The following is a 21669-nucleotide window of genomic DNA, read 5'->3' as shown; positions in this document are numbered from 1 at the left end:
AAAACAGCAGGCTGTCAACAAAGGCAGCCTCGGGCTTGTTTTTGAAAGAACTAAGAATGGTTCTTACATTTTAAAGAATTATAAAAGAAAACAAACATGGGACAGTGAGAACATGCCAGAAAACCTCCCATGTAAGTCTTTACAGAAAATGTTTGAAGATTCTTAATATGGAATGCTGCTATGTAGGGGGTAAATTAAGTTGATGAGAGTAGATTTAAAGCGTAGAGCATAGTATATGTGGAATGATGCCATTTCAAATTGTATTCAGTACTATTCAGGGTAGAAACCTAAGGTATTAAAATGTCTGTGTTAGGAAAACAAGATTAATAGCATCCTATATTTGAGGGCCTCCTTAATTTTCTGATTTTTCAACAATGAAAGTGTATTCATTTTGTAATGGAAAAATTAAAATTTTAATTTGGGGTGGAGGAAAAAAGAACTTATCTAAGTTGTACTTATCTAAGATGCATTTCTCCGTTTCTGAAATGAGGAAGTGAGGCTCTGAGAGGTAAGTGAAATTGCATGAAAGGACACAAACTAAGACAAAAATAACGTCAGTGCCAAATTTTCTTTGTAGTGGCAGCACCAGCTGATAAATTAAAATATCCGTACATCTTCTGCATGAAATTATAAACTTGATGCCCCAAATCAGTCTAGGTATGGTGTATGATGAATGAAATCAAAACCACAAGACCATTGTGATGACCCGCAAACAGACAGATGTGTATCCGCTTAGGTAGAATAGAAAATGAGTAGCTTAATACTGTGCATTTAAAAAAGTAATTGTAGCTGGAGAAGGTGGTTCATTAGGTAAAGCACGGAGGGAATGAGCCTGAGGACGTGAGCTGGAGTCCTCAGAACCCATGTCAGAAACTGGGCATGGCAGCACATGTCATTCGTCTCAGTGCTGGTGAGGGAGCTTGCTGTCTAGCCAGCCTAGCCAAACTGGTGAGCTCCGGGTTCAGCGAGAGACTCTATCACAAAAAAAAATAAGGTAGAAAGCAACTGAAGAGGACACCAACCTTGACCACTGACCCATAGACACACCTGTTACACGTGTGACCTCCGTTCACATGGGCACATACAAACGTACATGTACACACAAATACAAACCAAGCAAAAATCTATGTGTGTATAGGCGTTTCACTTATAAGTTTTCAAACTGTCACTGCAAGTAAGTATAGCAATTCATTCCATTTCATACCTGCAGAGTTAATAGTTCAAAGTGTGGCACGAGCTCAGAAGGTCACGTGTTCTGAAGCTCGTGCCCTTCAGTGTAAAAGGAGACACAAAAGAAACAAGAGACTTATCCCCAGGCCCTCGTGCAGACAACTGTTCACATAAGAAATCTGCAACTCAGAGGAGAGCAAATAAATATGCTACCACATGAGAAGTCTTTATTGTAATGAACTGATAGCTAATAGCAGAAAGAATAAGCAGGGCCATAGAAAACAGGCATAAAAGCTCAGCAGTTTTTGGACCATTTAGTGTGTGTACGAAAAGCCTAATACCGTCTATTATTCCTGAGGGAGCCACTATCGTACAGCAAAGAAAGATGATGGTAACTATTATTGCCCTTTAAAAAGCTCTCGTGCATTTAATCACAGCCATCTTCTGATTTGGGAAAATGATTCCCCATCCACGTACTTAGAAACTGAGGCACCAAGGGGTTTCGATGAGCATTAAGGATCATACAGACCGTTCAGGTGAAGAAACTACATCACCTGGTCCCTATTTAGTATCTAAAGAGGACAGGAATGCTGAGTCACCAAGTCGGGATAGCTGTGTGTCTCATTAAATCAAGAAGAGCAGATAGACTGGCTTTTAAAACTGATATAAATAAAAAGGTGAGGTGAGGTTCACTGGGAAAATTCACTGGCATGGAATGCCTCATAACTCAAAAGTGTCGGGGACTACAGAGATGAGGCTCTTGGCTTTCTATCTCATTTTATCAAATAAGTATTTACAAGCCCAGATATGTATCTATATTTCAAATAGCTTGTGATGCCTACTGTCAAAAGCACTGGCAAGTAGACCAGTTGGTATGTCCACGCTAATGCATCGGGTAATAATTGCTATAGGGTAGATTCCATAGAAATCTATTAGAAGTTATCACTAAATAAGATATGAAGTTTCATAGTTCTCTGTTGCTGTAGCAGGCATTATATTTTTTTTTGAAACAAAGTTATTTTCTTTTGATGTTAAATGTATGATTGAAAACTATTTGGCATGCTTAATATTAAGTGCATTTCCTTGTATGCTGTGTGTTTTTCCAAACACCGTGTTGATGATTTGCCCTTCTTTGAAACATCAGTTGTGATGGAATGAGCAATTTGACAGCCCATCTTTAGATGCAGCAATGACATTGCTTCTCACGCCAGTGTTCATTTTTCTTCTTATTGTTTATTACTTATTACTCTCAGAAAGTTTTTTTGGAAGTTGAAAGTCTAATATGGAAATAATGCAATATGAAGTCCCAGAGTAATGCTAAAACCTGCATAGTTCCTTTGCCTTTTCTGTGCATTTGTAACTTTCATATTGAATACAGATTTGAAAGACAGATAACATTCATCACACGGCTTCCTTCTAGGCCCCATTTTGAGTAAATGCTTTAAAGGATCCTAACTGGGGCTAGTGAGATGACTCGGAGGGTAAAGGCACTTGCCACACATCCTTCAAACCCGAGGAATCCACATAAAGATGGAAGGAGAGAGTCCCAACATGCACACCCATATACACACATCACACACACACACACACACACACACACACACACACACACACACACACACACACTAAATAAACTAAATTTAAAAGAGGACCTGAATTGCTTGTCAAGATTTCACATCTATCAGATAGCCCAGAATTTTCTTGGTATTTCCATCCATGTGTGTTTGACTTTTATAATTCATAGCCAATGAGAACAGCAAACTTGCTTTCTCCTGGAGCCTGATGATCCAGACATCTATTTGCTGTAACTGGGAGGCAGTGAGGTAGAAAATGGACTTCCAAGACACCCAACATTGACTTCCCTCCCTGTTAAGGACATTGACTGGTTTTACCTGATCCGTTCCTTTCTGGACGTTTTCTGACCTGTCACTCATATTCACGATGTGCTCCACAGCACAATGAGCTGTGTGTGCCTTCTTTTCCACTTCTGCTTTATCTCATGTCCTCCACATTGAACCTAAAGATGTGTGCAAACAAGTGTATGTCCACCCCGAGTAATGATGCAGCTGCCCATGCAGTAAGTTCCATGTCTCCAATCCCCGCCCCCTCTCTCCACCAGTCCTCTTTCATTTCCACAATCAAGTTTGTACCATTTAATTTTATTTTTATCCTATATTTGGGTTTACTTTATATCTTATGCTGTATATTGATGCTTCCGTGATTTTGTGTAAAACATCAGACTTACCTTCCTGCTTATGAGTACCCTTGAATGACGAATCTTGTTTTGCTTTTATTCTGTCTCTAATAGTCTTTGTCACACCAATAATCAGGGCTATAACGAATCTTTCCCTGTCCCACCAGCCAGCTCCTAAATAATGACACAGAGACTCTTTATTAATTATGAAAGCTCAGCCTATAGCTTAGGCTTGTTCCTAACTAGCTCTTATAACTTAATTAAACCATTTATATTAATCTATGTTCTATCACGTGGCGTTACTTCTCTTCCATCTTGCCCCTCCTGTTTCCTCTCTGTGTCTCCTGGTGTCTCCTGAGCATTTATATTCCTCCTCCTCTTCCTTTCTCTCCCTGGAAGTCCCACCTATCTCTCCTGCGTAGCTATTGGCCATTCAGCTTTTTATTACACCAATCACAGCAATACATCTTCACACGGTGTACAAATATCCCACCACACAGGTGTGTGTGCTTACTGTGTCTCAAAACCATGTCCTATACAACAGAAAAATAACGCACAAGTTCTGCTCTGCTGTCCTCATTTGACAAAAAGAGAAAAGCAGCAATCGGACCCCTCTTGTCGTATTGAGTTAGGGACTAGCAAATGCTGAACTACAGTGTCTGATTCCCAGTTACCAGGCAACCTTGACACGGTGCACTCAGGGAACCCACAGGACTTGTTTTAGGAGGAGGCAGCAGGGGACACTGCCCAGGTGATGTAGTGGGAGCTTGCCTGCCCTTGAACAGAAGATGGAATTCTCACCAATATTTCTCTCCTTTCCTTCTTGCCCCCTGACTTTAAATCCTCTCCTCTTAAGTGCTAGGCAATGAAATCATCCTCTTTCAGGGAAAAAAAAAATCAATATCCATGCAATTTTATTCATTTATCAACATTTATTCATTTTGACTACAGGAAAGCATAAAAGCAACTTGGTTTTAAAACTTCACTAGCTGTTAAATTTTTTATGAAAAAAAGAATATCTTTTCTAGATTAGGTTAAGGAAATAGCTCACTGGTAAAGAGCTTGCCTAGCATGTACAATACCTTGGATTAGACCCCCAGTTCTGAAGAAATCTAAAATGCCTACTCACTAGAGTATCTGCATTTGTATTTTTATATTAAAATCTGAAGTTTCTTATTTCACTTAAAACTTTGTACTTTGAGAAATACTGCATCTAAAGGGATTCTCTGTGGCTGTGACTCATGCTTATGGGCCAAAAACCGTGCACATCATTTCTACGAAAAGTTGAAGAGACATTAATGGTTTAAATTTTCAGGAAAATGAACAACGCTCTCTTCACCTAATTACTCAAAGGCTAAAAATTGAATTGTTGCATAGGAAAATTACAGGAAAGCTGTTTTTAAATGAAATCATAGTACAGGTCAATAAGTAAAGTAAAGCTTTTAGTTTAAAAAATTCTCCAGCTTTGGGTTTTGATCAACTAAAGGAAAGATACGGAAAGAGGAACACATAGGTGGGACACACACGGGATAGTCCCTGTGGGTCAAAAGAATTGCAAGAGAGCCAGGGAGGTAACTCAGTAGATAAGCTGTTTGCCAGGTAAGTATACCATGCAAGTGTAAAGACAAGTTCAGCTCCCCAGCATCCACATAAAAGCTAGGCAGGTGTAGTGGCCTGCCTGTTATCTCAGGGCCCATGAGGCAAATACGGGATTCCCAGGCAAGATGACAAGCTGGACTAACTGAATTGGTCAGACTTAGCCATGTAAATAGAGAGCAGTGTCAGCTAGATCGTCAGATAAGGGCATTTTCCATAAGGCCTGATCTCTGGAACCTACCTACACGGTAGAAGATGACAACTCACTCCCACAAGTTGTCCTCTGATCTCCACACTCACACATGCCAAGGCACATGCGTCCAGGCACCTGCACACACATGCACACTTAAAAAAATGTTTAAAACAGAGTTAAATGGAGAATGATAAAGGTACCGACGTCATCCTCTGGCCTGCATATGCACACCCACACACACCCATGTGTACACAGACACACATGTGAACATGCACACACACACACATGCACACCGTATTAAAAATGAATGACATGAATCAGAGATGGCTGTGCACTGATAGAGTTGTGAGCAAACCATAGAAACATTTAAGCCGAATAGAAGGTCTTTACCTATAGGAGTATGGAGACCAATGACTTCTGATGACATTGAGTTTTAAGTTCTGCTGAATTAGCTCACCTATGTGTCTTTATTATAATAGTTAAAATTTTTGAAGTTTAACCCTAAATAAGAAAAACCAGAGAGCATCTTCTGAGTACAAATTGGTTGAATGGCTGAACTTGGCTCATTTTTATGTGCAACTTAATCACCACACTTAATGATGTATCAGTTCACTTATTTTCTGCAAGGTGATATTTGTCATAGGTGTGATGACACCTTTTCATTGAAGGCTGTATGAGGTAAAAATGAATAATAGGTAAACTCTGTTTGTGTTAATGGAGAATTAGTGTTTGATCTTTTGACACGGAAGTTTTCAGCATGAGCATTTTAAGAAAGGCTTTGATATCGTGTGTACATTCCAAACTGGAGCATGCCGGGTAAAAGTGTTCCCCTCTGCAGCCATCTGTTCTTATACATCTCTTCTTCCCTTACTCTTTGCTCTGGAGTGTATATTACTGTCCTACAGTTCTTTGGGGGAACTGTAGACTTAGAAAGACAAGGAAAGCAGTACATCTTGTTCATAGCCTTGTCTGATCCTGTCTATAAGGGTAGCGTAAAGAGATTAATGTTTCACTTGATGGAGTTTAACTTTTCGAGTTTTTAAAACATTGAACCAAAGCTCAAAGAGACTAAGGTGATGTTTCTTAAATGTAATGAAAAGATGCGGTTTTGATGTGTTCGTTCTGAAATTCTTAGCTCTGGGCCATTAATGTTCTTATTTAAAGATATTTGTTAGTTACATGCCTGAAAGGTTACTTGAGAAGCTGTTTCATCATATTGCTGTCCTTCTCTCAGCAAATTATATTGGTTTTGACTTTTGCTATGAATGCAATCAGAATTTCTGTGACACAAAATGGTTTTGAAAACTCTTGTTGGATCATGAGATGTCTGCCCGTCTCAAACTGCTGGGTGGTTATTAAAAACTGTTCTCTTTTAGTGGTCTTTAGGAACGGAAGGATGAGGGAATAGAAAGTCCTCGGTTGTAAGCAGGGTTGCATTTTATGAGCTGTCATCTTGCCTTCTCCATTTGAATCTTCCCTGATAAATTTAGTGCCAACAAACCTTGGAAACCAAGATTGACTCAGAATTTGGTGATACATTAGCGGAACCTTTTAAAAAGTTGACGTTCATTTTGCTTCTTATTTACACACACAGATACACCAATGGTCAGGAATATAGTTCTAGTTTGGTGACAGCTAGGCAAGAGTTTCTCCTAATGATAAAGCAAACACCAAAGTTGTCAGCCAACTTTCTTGTTATGCTGGGGAAGTCAAGTCAGATGCTGAAGCAGGAGCAGGGTCAACCCTGGACCCCGGGTCCTTGGAACCAGCCCTCTTTGTGCCATTATGATGTGCCCCTTGAAGGAATACCAAAGTTCCTTCTGGTGTGCTTTGTAATAATTTCATGTCCAGCACATCACCCGAGACGGGCCACTTACAGCTTAATTGCCCTTTAGAATGATTTGCGATGTGTCTCCCTCACTCTTTTAACAGTGTTAATTTTATAAGCTAGTTTTATGATGTGCCCATCATGATAGAGAGAAGGATGTTCTCTTTTAGAGTCTTGATTCTTCTTTCGAGTGCCTTTTCTCTAAACAGCAGGAAGAGAACTAGAGTGGTGAATCAGCAGCTAAGAGCACTAGCTGCTCCTCAAGGAGATCTGGGCTTGATTCTCTGCACCCACATTGCAGTCCACAGTTGTTTGTAATTCCAGTTCCAGGGGACTTGTCACCTTCTTCTCGCTTCCAGCAGCACTGACCACATGTGGTACACATAAATAAATTTTATATTAAAAAAATTTAAATAGCAGGAAATAACAATGAGAGTTGAAATGGAGTATCGTTTATTACCTAAAGCATCAATGGGGTAATTAATTTTTTTTCTCCAAAACTGCCTTATCATTTTCCCATAATTACACCCAGAGTTGAGACTCCAGAATTCCTGAGATAATTTATTTGATGACAGGAGCAAACTGACCTGTGTTGACTCACATTGCCAACACTGTAAAAAGTCAGTGGTGTCTTACCCCTGTGCTGCCTCAGACGTGTAAATTAACCTTGGATTCAGTCATTCACTTATTAAATGGGCAGTTTGAATCCCAGCTCCTGTGTTGCTGTGGTGTGATGTTTCATTTTATTTCAGCCCGTGCTCTTCTTAGGCTGATATCTAGTTGGGTTGTCAAAACAACAAACAAGAAAGCAAACACGTAATTATAACGTGATAAGTAAGTACAGAAGCGTACACAGTTCTGTGACACACACCGAAGGAATATGGGCAACTTTGGGAGGGGCTGTTTGGAAGAACTCTCTTGAGAGGGATATTTAAATAGATTCCCAAAGATAAGAAGAAGCTGGGCCTTCAGAGAGCAGACCCCATGCAGACCAGCATCTGAACTGGAAAGTCACCACTTCCCTATCCATTGACTGAGAACAAACCTGTCTTTCTGCAGATGAATACTGTGCTGCTCTTAATAAATTTAAATGCAAAGTGATTAAATTTGGACTTGCTGTAAAACAAGGAGTGATGGCAAAATGAAACCTCTCTACTTTCAGAAAAACAAAGAAAATTGTTAGGTGCCATGAAAGTATAAGAAAACGTTTAGAGATCTATAGCATGCCTTTGCAAACACCTCATTGTGTGGCACAAGCTGTCAGAGCTGGCGTTCATGGAAGGCAAGGATCTTGGAGGTGAGAATTGACTTGGGCCTTGGAGAAGGAATGGATTTGATGGGCTCAAAGGAGGCAGTAAAACCAGAGAACTGGCTAAGCGAAGACTGTGCCACTGTCAGACCCTGAACAGAAATCTGTAATGTGAAGTCTCACAAGTCACAGCCAACCTCTGAGGGAACAAAGATGATAGCCAGGCCTGAGTCATAGGAGTTGTTACAGAGATAGTAGAATAGCCAAAATCATCCTGGTTTGTTTGTTTGTTTTAAACAAAAATGTTAAAATTATACAGCTTAATGGAAATGAGGAACCCTGATGGCTAGGATAGAAAAACTTTTTTATAATCATCCTTTTTATTTTACCTGGTGGTGAGAACAGGGCCTATACTTATCTTCAGGTGAGCTGTGCACAGGACACTCCAGAATTAACCCTGCTAGGTCTGGTGATGAGTAAAGGTTAATAAATCAAACACCAAGTCCAAGGGATTCACTAAGCATCATCAGTGATGGAACTAGGCAAGTTTATCTGGGATATTCAATTACTAACTCAGTGTGGGGCAGATTAAGTTTCAGAAAACAGCAAGATACCCAAATTGTGATGTGTTCTAAAAAATAGAAGGGAAGAGCCAAAGAAAAGAGTGGGAAGAGTATGGGAATGTGATTATGGGATGAGAACATGGAGCTTAACTCTTGAGCTCATAATTAAGCTTTGGAGGTGGGGAAGTATAATTCTGACCCAAACAGGATTATATAAAGAAATAGCCTCAGACAGTAACTATGGAAAGCCCTTGGAGATGTATGTTGTTATGATCATCAAAACTATACCCAACTTATAGAGTGAGCAATATTTGTTCTAAGGTCCATAAATGTAATAACTTGTTTATGTCTCTCCACAACTTTGCAAAAGCAAATGCTGCTGTTATCTGCATTTTCTAGGCAAGAAATCTTGGGTACAGAGAGATTAAGCAATTGGGCCAAGATGAATCAACTTGAAACAGTATAGCAGAGATTCAAACACAGGCATTGTGCCTTCAAAGCCCAAGCCTTTAGCTCGCACACCATATGCTTATATCCAAGATGGTGTTTTAATTGCATAGTTTGACTTCTATCTTATGTAACTGTCTTGAAAAGGAGTTAATTAACAGTTTTAAAAGTTGGGTGGAAACCAGAAAGTCCACAGATGGCCAGGCAGTGGTAGCATAAATTCTTACCATGGAAGACAGCCTGGAATTCTCAGGGAATGGGAAGGAAGAATGAAACCATGGATCTATTTTATAATATTTATTATTATTCTTTTCTTTCCATGTCTCTTTTGATGACAGTTGGTAACTTGTGGGGCTAATGGCCTCTATTTGTTCTTTCTATGTACTAGAAATATATGTGCTTTTATTTGTACACAGTGTATGTTGGTTTGCCTCAGTTGATTGCTGGAGTTTTCATTTGCAACTTTCTTTCTAACTTTCATTATTAAATGAGACTTAGACTCTGAAAGAGTAGAGTTTGTGTGTGGGGGGGGGGTCTCCATGTTAGAGTGACTAGGTCACCCTCCTTTCCGGAGCCCAAGTCCTTGGTTCTCTCTTTAGAGAGGCTCAGGTCTTGGAATAGGAATTTTGAGGAGCTCTTCTCTCTGGGGAAGAGACACAGAACTTCCATGACAAGCCCATACTATATGTTCAGTCTTTTCCATGTTGAGGAGAAAGTAGGAGTGAACAGTGTACCAGATGAAGTCATACAGTTTGAAGGTGAGGGGACGAGAGACCAGTTTGGTGCTGTAGCTGCTAGTGAATCTGCCAGTACCTTGAAAAACTGACTGAACAAGTGACATTTTTGATCAATCTTCCTAAAGCACAATTCAACCGAATTTGCTTCCAAACACTTCATTATTTTAATTTTAACAACAAAAAAAATCTTACTCTTGAATTTATGATTCTCCATGATTTTGACCTAGACTGTGGATACCACCCTATCTGCCAGTGTACCCATTTGGTCAGACAAGCTACACTATTATCCTGCAGGTTCATCATGCATCCATCTGTGTTAGTCCACGGCCAGTCCTGATACCTCCCCCGTTCGCTTAGTAGCCCCAGGTCAGTGTGGTACCCATTCATCTAAAGGCCATCTCCACAGTAGAGCCTTGCTGACTGACCTGAACATTGGAAGATTTGGCCATCCCCAGCTCTTACTTATCTGTGTTCTGAGGATTCATGGGAATCCTCTTCCTACCACACTCCGGGAAGAATCTATACCTCATTTAACATTCACCTATTTCATTTACTATCCTAGAAAGTGAAAACAGCAAGGGCTTAGATAACATACAGATATGTCTTTCTAAAACTTCTTTAGGCCTTACGCCCCAGTAAGATACTGTGTCTAGGGCAGATCTTCTAGTTCTCCATGTAAGTAATGTTGTCCAAAACCAGTGAGTTCGCCTCCTGGCACACACGTAGAAATGACTTGGATTATCTCTGGTGCTTCCAAATGCCTGAAACAGCAGACTCAAAGTAGAAATTAAGATTGAGGAAGTGAGACACACGTGTCTGAATTGTGCTCCATTCACTCCCTCATACTAAGGTATAACTAAGGTTGGGCGTCAGAACCCCACAGTGCATTGGCCCCCGGATCACTTCTTACTCTAGTAGCTGCTGTTTCAGATAAGTTGCAAAGTAAAGTGCTAAGTATGGCTAATAGTGGAGAACATTATGTTTTACTTGCAATAGTAGCTTACGTAATTGTTTAACTTTTCAGATATTTCGAAAGAAAGCAGTGGAACTTGGGGTAAAATTGCTACCTGCATTTCATACTCCTTCTGGAATACCTTGGGCATTGCTGAATATGAAAAGGTAAAAGTCTTCATTTTCAACAACATACTTTAAGGTGGAATATCTGAGATTGTGGCCTCGTGAAATGGTTAATTACATGCACTTTGCTGACAGTGGACCCCAACTGAGTGTCTTAGAATTATATTGGAAGCTCTTAGCCCTTCAGGGTTCTATGGCCTTGGATGGTCTCCTGTCCGTGAGCTAACATACTCCTAACAGAGTCATGTAAAGCAGACTTGAGCTGAAGTTGTCTCTGTTTTATAGTGCCCTTGTGTTAGTGAAACTGTCCCACTCCATAAATACTAAGAGCAGTCAGCAAAGCATTGCACTTAAGCAAATCCCTAGGGTTGTTTACTGTTGGAGATGGAGATGTTGCAGAGAAATAACACTTAGACTAATCAGACATTTAAAAGGGCTATCTGAATACATGAGGCTGGGAGCAGCTAAGACTGCCAGGCCTGCAGTTGTAAAGAAGGAATGGAGCAGGTTCATTGACAGATCAACCAGCCCCTTTGCGTAAAGAAAACTGGCATGCTGTCTCAATTAATTAAAAACAAACAAACAAGCTAACCAAATGCTTTCTAGTGTTCTCCCAGGGAGTGAGTTGAGTTTTCATTGTAGTTTTAGTAGTTCATCAATTAAATAATTTCATTTTAAGCTGTAATGACCAACATAAAATGTAATAGGTTCTTACAGATGTTGCACATATCACCCTCAGAAGATCCCAACCAATATAATCACTCCAGTTGTTTCTCCATTTTGTTCATAGGGAACTAGAGTCACAGAGAGGTTTGAAATCTATCAGACCAGACAGAAAGTGAATGACAGTGCCAGAGTGTGTGCTGAGGTGTTTGTGTCTACACACAGGCGTGTCCACAGAAATGCTTTGTTTACCTTAGAAACACTACAAGGATCACACAGAGTAGTTTGACAGAACTAGAACACATAATTAATGATTGTAGTGACACTTCATCCCCAAGTTAGTCATGAAAAAAATCATAGAAATGAATCATTGTGCGATTGTAAAAAAAAAAAAATCAAGATTCTGTGTTTTGTTTTCATTTATAAATTACTAACTAAATTTTGAAATTGTGTCTGACTTGTTAAGTGAATCTGTGTGTCTGTATATAAAGCAGGTTGGGGCATGCTGAAGCAGAAAGACAGGGAAGTCACACTATAGGGCTATTGAATTATTAAGTATTATTAAGAATTATTAAGTATTATTAAATAATAAATTGAGCTAGTTTCTCGACCAGCTAGCATGCTAGCTCAAGATCTGTTCTCCCCACCAGGGCTTCTGAGGCTCTATGTGGGAACTTGCATTATCTTGCCGTGTTCTGCAGGATCTCAAGGCAGGACTGCAGCTGAGCTTGGCTTGCTATAGCTTGGTATTTGGATACCTTTTGTATTTAGCTCATGTAGACCATTTCTGTTATCTCCTGTATCTTCAGACTTGATATTTTTAGGTAACATTCTGACCAAGATACTGTTTCCTTGTAGCCAATAAGATCTGGTCACAAAACCCCTGTACAATTGGCTCGTTTTCCCTCCCCTGGCCCTGTGAGGAAGCTGATATGAGCATAATGGTATACTAATTGATTAGCAAGAGACCTGCTTCTTCTAGGTTTTCTCCAGCCTCTTCAAGGTTTTGTTTCGAGCCATCTCTTTAAATCCTGCAGGCCCCTGTATAAACTGAAAGGTAGGCTCATTCAGTAGTTCTTTGGTGACTTTTGGTGACTTTGGTTTTCAGATTCACAAACTAAGTTCTGATCGACCAACGGGAACCTCTTCTGATGAAATGTATATTCCTTAGAAAATCAAATGATACCAATTTCCAAAACCCTAACATACCTTGGGAGTCCACCTAGGACCTGAGGCTTGTGTTTAAGAACCTAGAGTAGATGATGGCTCTATCTTGTACTAAGATTCATTGGAGCCAATCCTGTGGCTTTCTGAAGTTGAACAAAGATTTCCTAAAACCAGCAGGTAGAGTTTGGACCTACTTTACATATGCTGAACTGGGTATTATAGCATTTAATTGGTTGTGATGGCTCTTGAAATAATTGTGAATATTACTAACTTTACTCTATTTCGTGTTTTATTTCTAATAATGAAGTGGATTTTTTCTTAAAATCTGTTTTTAGCATACTACAGAAATATTTTTTCAGTACACAAAGAAATACTTATTAAATTGTGTGTGTGTGTGTGAGAGAGAGAGAGAGAGAGAGAGTATTTATGCTGGTAAAGAATTCATTATCTGGGACAGTCCGATTTTTCATAATACCGTCCCTATTTTGAACAATATTTTGCATTAGGGCATTGTTTCAAAGATTATAAAACAATTGTATATGTTTTTAAAGTGATCATTTTCATTTATATATTCCCAAATGTTTTCATTTAAACTAAAGGAAATTGTGTAATCATCCGGCAGCTGACAGGAATATTTTTTGTTGTTTTTGTTTTTTGTGTTTGCTTGTTTTGTTTTGTTTTGTTTTGTTTGCCAACTTAGATGAGCATTGTTATTGTTGTTTTCACCTTTAAATGTTTTATTCCCTCTCATTCCTGTGTACCCAATAGCAATGGTGTAACCCAAATTCACAAAATAAGCGTTGGCAAAATTAGAGTAGGATTCTTCATATTCATTTGTCTAATTAAAATACATTAATTGAACCCAGTCTCTTTCCTGCTGAAAAGCTTGAGTTAGCACTGAAAAATTTTCGGATAAGGGGGAAAATGGCATTTTGCATATACCTGCAGCATGCTTTCCCAGTGTGGTTGCTGGTATTTATCAGTGTGCTATTTCCTGAGTCTACGATCATGGTGAGGTTCAAGGTAAGGGACAGCTGGCAAGGGGCTTTTCTCATTTCTGAAGGCTGTCACTAGTAAATGTTTTAAAGGAAAAAAAAATGGGAAATCAGGTCCAACAAAATCATATTTTTTAAATTATCTTCTCAAAACAAGAGAATGTTTGGAGAATGCCCAAGGTATGTAGATGGAGAAAGGGCTGGGGGAGTTTGGGGACACGTTGTAGAATAGAAGGGGTAGTCATTGTTGACTGGCTTTGGAAGGCAGCACGAGCTATGTTGAAGGAAGCCTTGAGTGATGGCTGTGCTCTTCTAATGCAGCACTTCTCAATTTTGAAAATAGGAATGCTGTTCTTTGCCAACACTCACAAAAATGCGAACTTATTGCTATTACTTGTGCACGGTCCTCTAATATCCAGGTTGTCGCCTACAGATAATTGGTTTCTTTACTTCTCCTTTGACAAAAATAAGCGTTTCTTTGTGTCTCTGCTCTGATGGTATTCCGTTCTAAATCTCGGGAAGATTTTCTACTTCTGTTCACTTGGTTTTATTGAAGAGGATGACAGACAGGCCCACTCCCTGCGGATTCACAGCCTGATTGTTAGAGCAGAATATATATTTTGTATGTGGTATTGTATGCTCACGTTGTAATTTACAAATATAGGATAGTTTTTGCCAAGCAAAGATAACTGCTTACTGGGTTGAATTTAAAACAAGCAGTATTTTGGATTGGGAAGGTTTATATATTTGGAGCCAAAATACCAATAGACCAAATTGGATTTCGTTATTTATGTAAACTGGAAAATATGTAGAGAACCTAATTTACTTATATGCTGTCTGGGGAAATCTATCCCAAACATTACTGTGATGGGGGGGGGGAGGGCTCAGCAGCGGACTTTTCTTGCACCTATAACAAATTCTTAATTCAAGAGCTTCATTTTAACTGTGAATGAGTTGGAATTGTGATTTTGTAGCTAGCCATCATTGGATAGATAGCCTAGGTGTTACAAGAGCTAACTAGACTAGCATGCCTGCCTCCCCAGCACAGCTGTGGAAGGAGGCTGTGTAAGTCACACAATGTCTCTGCCAAACGAAAACCAATGTCATGCTAGCAGATTAGATTTTTGTATAACCCAGTTTCTTTAATGACAAAACGTCAAAGTTTGATGTCTGATCTCGTTACTACTGTTAGCAAGGGGACCTGTGCATTTACTTTTTTTTTCCAGCTTGCCACAGAAAACTCACCTATGCGGTTTGCAAAACCAAGCATTTTATCATTTCTTTATTTCTAGGCATAATTCAAGCTTAGATGTAGTGAAGACTGATATTAGATTTTTGGTTTTCTAAAGTGTGTTCTTAATTTAAAATAATGTAGTTAATGTGCCCGTTATTCATTTCTATCACCAGACATACAGTCTGGGCATTCCTAATAATTATTCTGTCTCTCTTGATAAATGAGTTAGTTTTGGCCATATTGTTTTATCACTTCTCTCTCTTTGTGGATTTTCTGAACCAACACTTGCAGGGTGGGTATATTAAGTTAGTGGGACTGTCTGCAGTGTGTGCTTTTATTGCTCACCATCAGGGGATGTGCTGGGACCTGACTGCTCTCTCTTTAGAGTCTCATTAGTCTCTACAAGGTGATAAATGAGGCACAGCTCCCTCACCTGTCCCCCCCCCTTGATAAAGCTTTATGTATCCACTATTTTAATTATCTGGCAAAGCACATACTGTTATGAGTTGCATTGTAGTTTATGCTCTTATAATTAAATTATAAATTTCTTTGCCTGAAACACGGTCTTAATTAGAAATAATACATAGCTTAATGTTTTCTAACAAAGAAAGATTATCCTCTATGAATAGTGATAACCCCCTTACTGAGTTACTGAAGTGATACTTGAATGGTGTAAAAATACATAGATATTATACTTGGGAGTTTTAATAGACAAACTATTGAAGACTGCTTAGTGGCCTAAATAATTTTAAAATGTTTTTTAATGTCTTACTATGACTTTACATGGTAATTGGCATATATATTTCAACATTATTGTATTTGAATCCCATTTTTTAAAGTTTCTGGTTTCAGCTTTAAAAGAAGTGCATTGTGTTTTCAAAATGAAGCTGAATACAGTTCCGTACTTTAACTTCATAGGAGTGATATTAAGAATATCAATAAACATTTTCCGAGCAGAAGGAGAGCAAGCTGACTTAATGACTTCCTAGTACCTTACCAGACAGCATATTGCTTAATTATCCTGCAGTGGTTTATACCAGTGATCTAAGCATGCGTATAAACTCAGAGCTTTACCTGACACTTCATGCGTTATTTATGTTCCATGGATCGTTTAGGAACTCAAAAACAAGTTCTACGAACTCCAGAAGAAGGAGTTTTTCTAAGTATTTTAGGCGGACCTCCTTTTGTGAGTTTGGATTGGCTCTGGATTGGTTGTTTTGTTATACTAGGTTTCTGTCTTTTAGCTATTTAATTTGCTTAGCCATTGCTACTTCCCAGAAAATACAAATCAACCTTACTTGAAGATGTTTAAAGTGGTATGCCTAGTGATGATGTCACGAATTAGAATATTACAACTCTTACCACCAATGTTTGGTTCTGCATAACCCACAACTGCCTGTACATAGGCGAGGAGGGTGAGTGGGAGGAAATCCCTGAAGCTGGTGGTCAGGAAAATGGCCAGTTTCATCCTACCCTTGTCACAGAACTCAGAGGTATACAAAGGTTTCTATGGAGAGGAATCAAAGTTATAAGTGAAATGATGGGCGGGAAGGCTGCATGTGAGTCGGGCATCTCACGGGCTGTTTTTCTTTCTCAGTGGGACTTCGTTGGGGTTATACATAGCCTCAGCTCTTGGGCCATCCTGTAATTCTTCTGAATACTTTGTTCCCATGCAAGTCAGACATTCTCCTTGTAATCTGAGAATAAGATGGGCAAGTCCTTGGCCCATAGGTTGATTTTATTTGAAGAGTCCCAAGTAGTCCAGGCCCTGAAAAAAAAAAAAAACAACTAAAATCTCTGATTAGCAAGCCTGGAACAGTTAGTACTTACTCATCAGCCGTTTGAAGGGATTCTTTTCTTCTTCTCTTGGAGTTGAGACAGAGTTTCACATATGAAGCTGACCTCGAACTGCCCATATGCTCAAGGATAACCTTGAACTTCTGATCCTCCTAGCTCCACCTCTGCAGTAATGGGACTACCACCACACCTGGTTTATTGAGCGTTGGGAACATACTAGGCTAGCATTCTCCCAGCCAAGCTGCATTCCCAACTAAAGGATTTTTTTTCTCGTTTAGAAATTACAACTCTAAGCAGAGAATTGCCAGAGACAGTTTTGTAAAATAAAAGTATTCTCTAAAATGGGGGGAAAATCAAATGGCAGCCTCTTCTAGCTGCTACTTTGCCATAGTTAAAACTAGTATTTATTGACATTTGCACTATGGCTTAAAAACTTGGGCCATTTTCTTAACTCTATTGAGTTTGTATTCTCATAACTAAATCTAAAACAACAGCAATAATGATGAACTCAAGATTTTTGTGGATCTCTGTATCTGCTTCCATCAGTCATTGGAGAAAAGTTCTGTGATGAGAGTTAGGGTATTCACCAGTCTGATCTCTGGGGCAAGTCAGTTCAGTTCAGGCACCCTCTCCACTATTGCTAGTAGCCCAGTGGGGTCATCCTTGGGGATTCCCAGCACCGGGTTTCTCTCTATCCCCATGGTGGGTGTCTCTCTCTATCATGGTATCTCTTTCATTGCATTCCCCCTCCCTCCCTGTTCCAGCTCAGCCATCCCATTCCTTTATGTTCTAACCCCTGTCCCCTACCCTCCATTGCCCACCCCTCATCTCCAGTTTACTCATGGAGAGCTCATCTATTTCCCCTTCCCAGGGAGGTCCATGCGTCCCTCTTTGGGTCTTCCCTGTTAGTTAGCTTCTCTGGAGCTGTGGGTTGTTGCCTGATTATCCTTTGCTTTATATCTAGTATCCACTTATAACATACCATGTTTGAAGGAGGTAGAAGCAGATATAGAGATCCACAGCCAATCACTAGACAGAGCTCCAGGAGTCTAGTCAAAGAGAGAGAAGAGGGATACTATGAGCAAGTGCATCATGATCATGATGGGGAAACATGCAGGGATGACCAAACCAAACTAGAGGGGTCAATGGTTGTAGAGCCTACATGGGACTGGACTAGGCCCTTTGCATGACAAGACAGTTGTGTAGCTTGAACTGCTTGGGAGGCCTCCTGGCGGTAGGATCTAAATCCATCTCTGGTGCATGAGCGGGCTTTTTGGAGCCCTCTACCTATGATGGGACACCTGGTGCAGCCTTGAGGCAGGGGGAAGGGCTTGGATTTGCCTCTCCTGAATATGCCTCCCCATGGGAGGCCTTGCCTTCTTGTGGGTTGGAGGGGGGGGTTGGGAGGGGGAGGCTATGGGGAGTGGTAGGAGGGAAGAGGGGGATCTTTGATTGGTGTGTAAAATGAATGAAAAAAATTTTCTTAATAAAAAAAGGAAAAGAAAAGATTTTTGTGGAAACCCAATTAATACATGAAAGAAATGCACATTGGACTCATTCCTAATGTATGGCCTTACTCTCAGTATTGAGGATAATGGTGTACATAAAAATGGCATATAAAGTGAAGTCATCAAGGACATACTTCAAAACTACTCAGTTGGCATATTAATTATTTCAAGTCAACTTCCCAAGGAACAGGAGGGCCAGCTGGCCTGTCTTTTCCTACATGCAATAACCTGCAATAATTCTTTGGGAAGAACTACCCTCCACGTACAAAGGGGGAAAACAGTATTAGTCACCAGAGAATGTTATTTTGTGCTGAAATGAGCCTAAATTCATGGGAATAATCTGTATCCCCAATTAGTATTTCCTCTCTTCCAGATGACTCAGTGAACCCCTGAAACTGAGTCCCCTAGTCATTCATCCTGCCATTTCTTTACTTTTTACTGTTTTCTCTGGAAGGTATAAAGCATCTTGTTTTAGTCCTTATGTTGGACTTATCCTTATGTAAAAGAGTTAATAAAGACTTGAATGCTTTTTTTTCCTGTTCATTACCCTTGTATTAATGGGTTTCCTACATCTAGTCAAAATGCCCACATAAGAACTAAGGTGAAGGACAGAGGGACCCTTTTTCCTCTACCGTAAGAAACATAGTGTACAGTCAGAATTAAGTTGGTGGTGATGATCCTTTATGACAACCTTCATCTTCCAATCACCCAGTGCCCCTTTCTGAAGCACATTCTCCTTCCCTTATCCAGGAAAGGGGCTGATAGATCTAACAGGAAATGCAGAAAGAGTATCTCTGTGTGGTCCATGGGGCTCCATGCTCAAGCTCTTAATATTTGTTGTTGTTGTTATTTTTAGGTCTAATATATGAGATCAAGGCTGAAGTTATTACCTAAATTCTTGTTTTTTTTTTAAATTTTCTGTCTCTATTAATTAGCACTGCTAATTTAAAGTGAGTTTGAGGCAGTAAGTGGTATGCTCTTTTCCCGTCCAACAACACCACCTCTTGCCTAATTACTGTGGTACAGACTAAATTGCTGAGAAGGTCTGTGTTGTAGCCGTAAATACACAGACCTATTTCCTAGTTATTAGGTTATGCTAATTCTGCTGTCTAGCTACAGTCACTCTATGCCACTGATTCTCAACTTTCCCAGTGTTTCAGAATCACTTGGAATTTTTTTTCTTAGTTTTTCGAGACAGGGTTTCTTTGTGTAACAGTCCTGGCTGTCCTGGAACTCACTTTATAGACCAGGCTGGCCTTGAACTCACTGAGATCCGCCTGCCTCTGCCTCTGCCTCTCAAATGCTCAGATTAAAGGGGTGAGGCACCACCACCCAGCCTAACTTGGAAAATATTTAAGCCCTGTCTCCATCATCCTCTCTCCCATCTGTTGAAGTCAATTCAGGGTAAGGTCCCTGTGCTTAAGGGCATCCTAATATTCAGCTAAGGATGAGAATAGCTTTTTCCTATCTCAGCTGCCTTTGAAGTTTTTTCTCTATTCGTTGGCAGTCAATTTAATTATGGAAATATACAAATACCAGAAAATGAAAGTATAAAAACCCAACTTTAGTAGAACCGAACTTTTCAAGCTTTACAGCGTGTGTGACTTGGAGAGCCTGTTCAAGTGCTGCATCCCTACGCCCACTTTATGAGCTTTTTAGTAAGGCTTGATAACCTGCTTTTCTAACCATGTCCAGTCTGATTCAGAAGCTGTTGATCCAGGACGAGACTCTGAAAACAAATCATTATAATGGAAAATGCTTAAGCCTCAGTGGCTGTTAGACCTTAACTTCCCAGAGCTGCTCAGCAAGGTAGCATCTCCACTGTTTGAGGAGAGGCAGCATATTCTGTATCTATGATTAGTATTGCTTCTGTTAGTATTTCCATTTACCTGTAAGCAGTGTGTTGCTTTTTCTTAAAAAAAAAAAAAAAAAAAAAAAAAAAAAAAAAAAAACTTCCTAGTATTAATTTTTTCCAAATATTTTACTTGTCCTACACTCCTCGTATAATTTTTTTAAGTTCTATGTGAAGACAAAATGAAATTTGACCCATACTGGCATAGAAAAAGGAAAGGAAAGTTATTTTTAATTAAATTTAATTAAGAACTTCAGGGTAAGTGTTTAAAAGCAAAGCCACTTCCAGAAAAACGTTGCTGAGGCTCCAGGCAATGGGACTTGATTATAAGCAGTGAGGAACCTGGAAGAAAGGACCCAAAGAGAGGAAAGCCCCCTCCTCCCTCCAGATGAGAAGGGGGCCAAGATCTCTGTGAGAACAGCTAATCCTCTTACTGACCTTTGCATCATTACATCTCTGCCAGGCATTCCGAAGCTTCACCAAACTGAAGGCGTTTGTTTATTACAAGTGGCCAGCAAGGGTAGTGGCATGTGACTTCAATGTACTTTGTGTACAGCCTCCTTTATGGAAAAGTAAAGAACACACAGTCTGAACACAGACTGCTTTGATGTGGCTGGTCACCCAGTGTGAAGCAGTAGGGACCTGAAGAGCCTCAGGATTCCTAAACTGTTTCCTTTCTTCCCACCTCCGTCATCATTGAAGTTAACACACAGGTAAATAGATTTTAAAGTGTTTTTTATTCTCCAGAGGACACAGCAGACGCTGTCGGCCTGTGAGCACAGGCTTGGAGATGCTCAGTTCTTGTGCACCCCAGCCTCCCTCCCGATTGCGCTCCCATCCTCACAGACACCTGCTGTTCTGTCCACAGGAGCAGAAGCATTGGCATCTGAATGCAGTGGCTAGTTGGTGGTGCACTCAACTAAGAATGAGATGTTTTTAAGTATTTTATGAACTTCCAAAAGGAAGTGCATATTTTAAGGATAAATATGAGTACTTAAGTGTAGAAATTTATCACAGATGGTATGTAGACAGTTTACACACTCAAGCTGACTTAAACCCCTTCAAAAAGTACTTGTGTAGCAACTGAAGGACAGAAAGCCAACTACAGAGAACCTTCTTTCAAAACACAGGGGAGCAGATTGTTAAGTGTGGCTAGTTCTTTTCCCACAGTATTTAAATAGTTAAATTGCCATATATGTTACATGTATATATGTATGTATGCATATATGACAGTCATGTATACTTGGGTACCAGGAACTCAACAGTATTCAAATGTACAGATCTAGTATTTAACAGCTTCAGCTTGGTTCACTCTGTTCACACATTCATACAATTGCTAGCAAATCAGCCCTGGCACTTTTCAATTTATGCTGTGTGTAGAACTTAGATTATGCTCAAG

At 39.8% G+C, this 21669-nt stretch overlaps 1 protein-coding gene across 1 annotated transcript in view; it reads left to right on the top strand.

The window, feature by feature from the left end:
* Positions 1-21669, top strand: part of Man1a1 (mannosidase alpha class 1A member 1) — a 174384-nt gene that overhangs the window by 91191 nt on the left and 61524 nt on the right. The window contains exon 5 of the mRNA XM_059272584.1: positions 11002-11096. Within this exon, the coding sequence (XP_059128567.1) occupies positions 11002-11096 (95 nt within the window). The remainder of the gene's footprint in view (positions 1-11001; positions 11097-21669) is intronic.

The sequence above is a fragment of the Peromyscus eremicus genome, chromosome 8b, assembly GCF_949786415.1.
Source record: "Peromyscus eremicus chromosome 8b, PerEre_H2_v1, whole genome shotgun sequence".
NCBI classification, from domain to species: domain Eukaryota; kingdom Metazoa; phylum Chordata; class Mammalia; order Rodentia; family Cricetidae; genus Peromyscus; species Peromyscus eremicus.
The sequence above is the reverse complement of the archived record's forward strand: the minus strand, read 5'-3'. Positions and strand labels throughout refer to the sequence as shown.